The sequence below is a fragment of the Sinocyclocheilus anshuiensis genome, unplaced genomic scaffold (assembly GCF_001515605.1).
Source record: "Sinocyclocheilus anshuiensis isolate Anshui unplaced genomic scaffold, SAMN03320099.WGS_v1.1 scaffold1451, whole genome shotgun sequence".
Taxonomy (NCBI): domain Eukaryota; kingdom Metazoa; phylum Chordata; class Actinopteri; order Cypriniformes; family Cyprinidae; genus Sinocyclocheilus; species Sinocyclocheilus anshuiensis.
This window is the reverse complement of record NW_015538060.1, coordinates 89,609-98,665: the sequence shown is the minus strand read 5'-3', so window position 1 is coordinate 98,665 and position 9,057 is coordinate 89,609. Positions and strand designations below refer to the sequence as shown.

At 36.5% G+C, this 9,057-nt stretch overlaps 1 protein-coding gene across 1 annotated transcript in view; it reads left to right on the top strand.

The window, feature by feature from the left end:
• Positions 1 to 8,736, top strand: part of LOC107683490 (ATP-dependent 6-phosphofructokinase, platelet type-like) — a 34,897-nt gene extending 26,161 nt beyond the window's left edge. Inside the window, exons 16-23 of the mRNA XM_016479548.1 lie at positions 2,258 to 2,410; positions 4,089 to 4,253; positions 4,445 to 4,491; positions 6,345 to 6,456; positions 6,987 to 7,086; positions 7,376 to 7,381; positions 7,950 to 8,055; positions 8,151 to 8,736. Of these exons, the coding sequence (XP_016335034.1) occupies positions 2,258 to 2,410; positions 4,089 to 4,253; positions 4,445 to 4,491; positions 6,345 to 6,456; positions 6,987 to 7,086; positions 7,376 to 7,381; positions 7,950 to 8,055; positions 8,151 to 8,307 (846 nt within the window). The 3' untranslated portion in view covers positions 8,308 to 8,736. The remainder of the gene's footprint in view (positions 1 to 2,257; positions 2,411 to 4,088; positions 4,254 to 4,444; positions 4,492 to 6,344; positions 6,457 to 6,986; positions 7,087 to 7,375; positions 7,382 to 7,949; positions 8,056 to 8,150) is intronic.
• Positions 8,737 to 9,057: the final 321 nt, after the last annotated feature.

Genomic DNA, 9,057 nt, shown 5'->3' with positions numbered 1-9,057 from the left:
AGAACCGCTGCTTTAGAACATTGATTTTGAAACTTGTGAATCCATTAGAATCGTTAGAAGACATAATCGCGATTTATATATGAATAGATTTTTACGCGTACCCCTAGTTTTCTCTTCCTCTTCTCTAAAGCAGCACAGCATGGCCTCGCCCCCTTTGCTGCCTTTTCCCGAGGGCGGGGTTTATCTGGGTTTGTTACGTCACGAACCCGGGAAGTAACTTGTTGTAGTCCCTACCAGCCGTTTTTGTAGGCATTAAACTGCCAGAATTTTAAAAGACGATATCTCCGTTTGCATTGAACTTTCAGCTTCATAACTTTGCAGATATTGTTTATGCTCAAACAGCAACATTACACACTAACTAACGTTAAAAAAAGTGAAATCGCAATCAACCACCCCTTTATTAAGATATGTCTGGGCCAAATTCAGCTTCATTTTCTTGAAGCAAAATATTATTCCTTATTGATTTGGGGGTGAAATATGACCTGGTCATGTTCTTAGTAGTTTTGTGAGCTTTACATTGAAATATTTCTACACTAAGCATTAAAGTTTCGGCTGGTAAACACAAAGCCGAGCCGTTAGCTGACAGGTAAGTGGAGATGACATGATGGCGGAATGTTTGGAGCTGTGCTTTTTTTGTGGCTGACATGTGACTGAGCCTGTGCTGTGCTGTGCTCACACTGCATTAACCCGTCATAACAGATCGCTCACCCCGGCTAACACTGGCGGAGCTGGAGTCTGTCTGCATAGTTTCTTTACATCCATGGTTTAACAAACCTTACTAAAGCACAGGCTACTGCCAGTTTTTCATAGTTCACCTGAAACCCTCATGTCCTTACAAACTCAACTTTTTGTTGTTCATGGAACTCAAATGCTAAGTTACTTTGATATATATTGGATGTTTCAAAAATGACTAGGGATACAAATAAAAAAGTAACCCAAGATAAAAATTAACATAAAAGTAGACCATGTGACTTAAGGCTCTGTACTGATATGAATTCTATAGAGCACATGATACCTTTAAATTACTCATTTTAGTTAAATCGTGGTTATGTTGTACAAATTTGTTCCTTTCTAGTTAAATCATGGCCACAATTGAACTAAAACAAGTGAACAAATTAAAATGTGGCCATAGGAATTAATTCTTAAATACATACAGTATATTGATATGTATTTAACGATATCTTCCCTTCTTCTCCCAAAGCTCCCAAATATAATTTTCTCATACACATGTACACAAAGCGTCAGTAGCCAGATCTGTCTATTTTTTTTTTGTTGATTATAAATCTTTATTTGAGTTTCCTTTTATTTTGTATTATTTTGTATTTCCTTATTTAATAATATATAAGTATTGTCAAATTAGTAATCAGTAAACTGCCAAATTTCAATTGTTTCATTGCTCTCTTCATTTTACAAAGATGTAGGATGTAAAAGATACAATATTTTGCTATATACACCTAGTCATGTATAGAAACAAAGGGCAGATTTTTTTTGCAAAATAACTAATCTCTAAAAAGAAAATATATATATATTTTTTTAAGGGATGTCATCACACACCATTTTTTATTGGTAAAAGGCCAACTGGATGGAAGAAGCACATTTCATGGAAGAAAAAAACCCCCACAAATAGCACAAATAGTGGATGGAAACTTAGCTGCAGACGTCATACCATGTTTAAAGATTTTCAGCAAAAAAACTCACATTGCGTGACTTCAGAAGCTTTAGAATAGAGTGCACTTTTACTATGCCATTCTGGAAAACGTTTATTTTTCATGGAAAAAAAAACAACAGGGGTAATGGCATGAGGGTGAGTAAATAGTGACAGAATTTTCTATTTTTGGTGAACGGACACATTTAAACATACTCACACTCACAGTTTAGTAAGCAAATCATATGCAAAGACCAGTCGGAATTGAGTATGCCAGTGTTACGAGGGCGTCATCACTGTCAGTTTCAGTACACTATCACTGTTAATGTGTGGACTGAGTCATCTTGCTGTCTCTATGTCTGATAAGAATGTGCAGAATCCCTGCCGTCTCGCTTCAGTGTCTTTGTGCGTGTGAGTGCGTAAGTCGATCCGATCCCATCCATACCCCCTTCCTCTTCCCCTCGACTCGCAGTCAGAAGCCATGGCGGCCATCACACGATGGGTGTCCCATCAGCAGGGTCCACTCCTGCACCAGTACTCCCCCTGCTGGTCTAACGTGTGCATTGTTCTGTCCCCTGTGGTCCCCTGCTGTGTTGTGCTGACCTGCCAAAGGCCTTAGAGTGTCTGCTGCAGCTGTATGAGGCTCGGTCCAGCTATGAGGAGTTTTGCATCCCGCTCTGTATGCTGCCTGCAACCATTAGTAACAATGTGCCGGGCACTAACCTTAGTATCGGGGCAGATACGGCCCTGAATGCCATTGTGGAGGTAAGAAGATAAACCTAATTCCTGTCTGAAAAGGAGTCATTCTTTGGAAACAATATTAGTTCTACCCACATTACTTGAATGTATATCATTCTAATTTGAATTTGTGCCAAACTTGTTAAATTCACATTTTTTGGGGGTTGAATGTTACGGGGTTGATATTGCAAAAATAGAAGTAATAGCTTGCAAATATCACATTATATACAATCAGTATTCTAGTTCTTATGTGCTTAATATGAATATTTTTCTCAATAACATTGAGCCTGACAAGGCCAAAAGAACATTGAAATACTGCATAAAATGATAAGCTTATATAATCTTTATTTTACGTTATAAATGTTTTACATCTTAAATTTAAATTAGAATTTGAAAAGAAAAACGGTAATGCCAAGTCTATTAGATTGATATTTTGGGGTTGAAATTACAAAAGGTTTAATAAAGGTAATAGTTTGCAAATATCACAATTTTACAATCAGTATTCTAGTTGTAATATTTTTCTCAATAACAGAGTTGAACTATTGAGCCTGACAAGGCCAAACGAACATTGAAATACTGCATAAAATTATGAGTATATAATCTTTATTTTACGTTATAAATGTTTTACACCTTCAATTTAAATTATAATTTGAAAAGAAAAACGGTAATGCCAAGTATATTAGATTGACATTTTGGGGTTGAAATTACAAAAGGTTTAATAAAGTTGTTAGTTTGCAAATATCACATTTTTACAATCAGTATTCTAGTTTTAATATTTTTCCTCATAACAGAGTTGAACTATTGAGCCTGACAAGGCCAAAAGAACACATTGAAATACTGATGAAGATAAAGCTATCTCAGTGTGAGCCACCTGGTCAAAAATGATGATGTTATTCACTTAAATATGATGTCAAACTATTATTTTTAAAGGGGAAAACACAGTGATGGACAAATAAAACATTTTAGGGGGAAAATAAAATATTTTAGCAGAATATTCTTTTTTATTAACAAATAAAATAATACATTCATATAAAATTACACATCCTAAATAATAATATTAACATTATAAAAATATTACACCTAAATAATATTATTATATTTATCGCTTATTCTATATTTGATGTAACATTTTTAACAGAGGCACACAAATCGTGGCTAATATTCCTATTAAAAACAAAAAAATTAAACCATTTTATTACACATTAAAAAGATTAAAATGTATCAAATATTGTGACTGATTTGATAATAGCAGTAGTACTTGAGAACACACACATAGCACACAAAATGGCACAGTTTCCTGAGAATGACTCAAAGATACTCAGTAATAAAAACATTCAGATGGTTTAGATGGCAATATTTTTGGAATAACATATGCAGTCTTATATACAGTTTAGTATGAGGAGCATTATTGTATATCATAAATTGTTTTGTCAGTCTGTAAGGTGCTCCTAAAAGCCCGTACTTAGTAGAGTTTACCTTCCCAAAGCTCTCTGTGATGCGAAATAATTTATCTTGGCTTAGATTTACTGTAATGAAAAGTAAATAGTCCATGTCTCCAAACTGGTTTGTGTTCATAATAGTAAGAAAAGACATTTTTAGTTAGAGTTCCAAAAGTGGTTCTTGTTGCATGGCATTCAGCAGGTTGAAGCAAGATTTATAGCATTACTCGAGACACAAAATGACTAAACGTGTATGTGTTTGTCAGACATGTGACCGTATAAAGCAGTCTGCCAGCGGAACGAAGCACCGCGTGTTCATCATCGAGACCATGGGAGGTTACTGTGGTTATCTGGCCAGTGTTGGTGGACTGGCAGCTGGAGCAGATGCTGCATATATCTTTGAGGAGCCGTTTGACATCAGAGAACTTCAGGTTACCAGCACACACACACACACACACACACACACACATCGCTAAAACGCTACTGTCTTAGTAATAAAATTATGCAACATTATTCATAAATAATTACACATAAGGTTATATAATCTTAGTGCCTGTTATTAAACAATAAACATTAGCGCCATCTGTTGGTTAAATGAAGAACCTGTTTCTCTTTTCTTCAGTCTAACGTAGAGCACTTGACAGAGACCATCCATCCATGCTTCTATGTGTTTGCCTGTCCATTGTTTTATCGTTCTGTCTGTCTGTCTATCTGTCTATCTATCTCAGTCTGTCTGTCTGTCTGTCATCCTTTGTTCCATCTATCCATCCAACATCTGTCTGTCTGTCTGTCTATCTATCATCGTTCTATCTGTCTGTCCATCTATCATCCTCTGCTCCATCTATCCATCCAACATCTGTCTGTCTGTCTGTCTATCTATCATCGTTCTATCTGTCTGTCCATCTATCATCCTCTGCTCCATCTATCCATCCAACATCTGTCTGTCTGTCTATCTATTGTTACATCGTTCTATCTGTCTGTCCATCTATCATCCTCTGCTCCATCTATCCATCCAACATCTGTCTGTCTGTCTATCTATTGTTACATCGTTCTATCTGTCTGTCCATCTATCATCCTCTGCTCCATCTATCCATCCAACATCTGTCTGTCTGTCTATCTGTCTATCTATTGTTACATCGTTCTATCTGTCTGTCCATCTATCATCCTCTGCTCCATCTATCCATCCAACATCTGTCTGTCTGTCTGTCTGTCTATCTATTGTTACATCGTTGTATTTGTCTGTCCATCTATCATCCTTTGTTCCATCCATCCATCCAACATCTGTCTGTCTGTCTGTCTGTCTATCTATCTATCTATATATCTATCTGTCTATCTGTCTGTCTGTCTGTCTGTCGTCTTTTGGTCCATCCATCCATCCTTCTATGTGTTTGCCTGTCCATTGTTTTATCGTTCTGTCTGTCTGTCTATCTGTCTGTCTGTCTGCCTGTCTGTCTGTCTATTGTTACATCGTTCTGTCTGTCTGTATGTATGTCTATCTATCTATCTATCTGTCTGTCTGTCTGTCTGTCTGTCGTCTTTTGGTCCATCCATCCATCCTTCTATGTGTTTGCCTGTCCATTGTTTTATCGTTCTGTCTGTCTGTCTATCTGTCTGTCTGTCTGCCTGTCTGTCTGTCTATTGTTACATCGTTCTGTCTGTCTGTATGTCTGTCTATCTATCTATATATCTGTCTGTCTATCTGTCTGTCTGTCGTCTTTTGGTCCATCCATCCATGCTTCTATGTGTTTGCCTGTCCATTGTTTTATCGTTCTGTCTGTCTGTCTATCTGTCTATCTATCTCAGTCTGTCTGTCTGTCTGTCATCCTTTGTTCCATCTATCCATCCAACATCTGTCTGTCTGTCTGTCTATCTATCATCGTTCTATCTGTCCATCTATCATCCTCTGCTCCATCTATCCATCAAACATGTCTGTCTGTCTATCTATCTGTCTGTCTGTCTGTCTGTTGTCTTTTGGTCCATCCATCCATCCTTCTATCATCGTTCTATCTGTCTGTCCATCTATCATCCTCTGCTCCATCTATCCATCTATCCATCCAACATCTGTCTATCTGTCTATCTATTGTTACATCGTTCTATTTGTCTGTCCATCTATCATCCTTTGTTCCATCCATCCATCATTTTTCTGTCTGTCTGTCTATCTATCTATCTGTCTGTCTGTCTGTCTGTCGTCTTTTGGTCCATCCATCCATCCTTCTATGTGTTTGCCTGTCCATTGTTTTATCGTTCTGTCTGTCTGCCTGTCTGTCTATTGTTACATCGTTCTGTCTGTCTGTCCATCTATCATCCTTTGTTCTATCCATCCATCGTTTGTCTGTCTGTCTGTCTGTCTGTCTGTCTGTCTATCTATCTATCTATCTGAGTTTGAGGTTTGTTCCCTCATGTTTGGTCTCCTCTCGGCTCGGATGAGAGTATTTGGGGCCAGTGTGATTGAGATGTGAGAGCAGAGCCTCAGGCGGTCTGTCACTCACTCAGCCGGTTTGTCTGTGCTTGTGTTCATGCAGGAATGAGAACAGTAATGAAAACTACACCACAGACTTCATCTATCAGCTCTACTCTGAGGAGGGCAAGGGAGTGTTTGACTGCAGGAAGAATGTTCTGGGTCACATGCAGCAGGTACTGCACATGAATCATACATCACAGAACACTCTGGCCGACTTAACTCCACTTTACTGAATCAATATTCTGTAGCAGACATACCGTTTTCTTTTGCCTGCTAATTCAAGTGAACAAGCACTTTAGATGATACTTGTATTATTTGTGCTGGTTTCTGTGTGCATGGAATTCCTGGCCTACCAAAATGTTTCCATAAATATATTTATATTGTTATTTGGGATATATTATTTTATATGATCCATTTAGGCTTTATTTTATTGTATTATGTATTTGTTAATATTATGCTGAATTTTAGGTAGTAGTAACAAATAAAATAAGTAATCTAAAACTATATAACCTAAATAATTAACATTAACATTATCAAAATAGTATACCTCAACAATAAAATACATTATACCTAATATTTTATATTATACCTATATAAAATATAATTATACCTAACTAATAAAATAACAAATAAATAATAAATTAAATAATTATAAATAAATAATAAATAATGAATTATTATCGATATATGTATCTTTCACTAGGGTGGTGCTCCTTCTCCATTTGACCGTAACTTTGGGACCAAAATCGCTGCTAAGGCCATGCAGTGGATCTCCAAGAAACTGAATGAAAGCTACAGAAAAGGTATGAAAGACAACAGTTATGCATTTCATGTGGTAAAGAAACAAACTTTCTTAAGCTGTCAATAGAACTCAATCACCACTTGACCTTCTTTTTGACCTGTGCTGTTGTACACGAGGCACTCAGTATTTGTCATATTGTTAAAGCGTAATAATGACTGCACACATACACTGCAGTACTCAACATAATCCGTGATTTACTTATTTTGAAATAATACCGTAGAGTCGCTGCATTTTTTCAGCTCAGTTTTATGTGTTTTTATTCCTTTTGCTGTGCCTGTGGATGAATAAAGATGAAGGTAAAACATTTGTATTTTACTCAGTCTGATTTGGTGACCTCACTAAAAGATGATTTATTAGTGCATTTCTGTGGTGTAGCTTGTGTAATTGTAAATACATAAATATGGATTATTAATATATATTCTTTGTGGATTTCCTCTATATTTCTATATTTCCATTTTATTTTATTGTGTTTATTTATTTATTTCAATAGGCCAGTTCACTCTTGTAATTGTTCCAATATATAATTACCATAATATACTACAAATATGAACTATTAATGTACTAGGCTACATACATATAATTTAGATGTTTTTTTTTTAATCTGTGGGTTTTCACTTCTACTGCCAGTTTACTATTGTAAATATTCCTATATGTTATCTATAATTGCTATAATATGCTATAAATACTATTATTACTATTATACTAGGCCATATAAATGTAATTTGGATAATTTTTTTTCGATTTATGATATATACAGTATATATAGTGGATTTCCACTCTTCATTTTTATATTTTATTTTATTTTCATTTATTTATTTATTGGCAGTTTTGTGATTGTGTGTTGAACCTGTGTGTGTTGTGTAGGCAGAGTGTTTGCTAACACAGAAGACTCGGCCTGTTTGCTGGGCATGCGGCAGCGTGCGATGGTCTTCCAGCCTGTGGTTCAGCTCAGAGATGAGACTGACTTTGTGTATGTACACACTACAGTTCTTACATATATTCTAAAGACAGGATCAAATATTTTGTATCTGTAATAATATCGGACCTTCTATATTGTTTGTTCAGTCACAGAATCCCTAAGGAACAGTGGTGGCTGAAGTTACGTCCACTCATGAAGATCTTGGCCAAGTACAAGACCAGCTACGACATATCAGACTCTGGACAGCTGGAACATGTGGTCCTCAACCACCCCAAAGAGTCTGAGGCCATGGCTGCCATTTAAACATCCAAACAGCGGCAGTGTTTAAAGGTCACGCTGTCCTGTGAGCGCTGTCCTCGACACTTTTATTCTCTGGGCTGCACCACTTTGTTCTGTCAACGCTTTGTTTGAAAAATGTCACCCTTTGTTATTTTACAGAAATCAATGTTAATCGTAGGAGTGTGTAAGAAGCAGTGGCATTTTGTTTTGCTGTTGTATGTCCTTTCGCTCCTGTCGCCGGTTGCGAGCGGCGGCCCCGCTGTCACCCCATTGTGTTGCAATAGTGTTCCGCTTCAAATCACATTCTCTCTCTCTGAAGTTCTCAGAAAGAAGCGCCATATGTGGTGAAGTCCACATTGCTAGAGCACTGTTTGATGTTTGAATGTATTGCATCATCAAGTGTTAACATTTGCCTGACCAATAAAGACCACGATCACATGTGTGAAAATCACTGTCTGCTGTCTGATTGAACACATTAGCATTCTTATCAGCCTGAACACATGCTACCCTGGTTCTCTGTCTTGTGCCATGATACTTGTATTCTTTGAAGTACCATGTAATGAATACTGCAGTATATAAATACCATGGTATTTGAAAATAACAACGATGTGGTACAAATCTTATTTATTTATTTATTTATTTGATGGTAGGAGGCTGACAGCAAGATCAGAAATCAACAAGGGCTTGTGTCAAAAGTGACTTATATTAACACACAAAAAAACATAATAATAATAAAAATTCATTATCAATACCATTTTTTTTTTGCAAATTTAT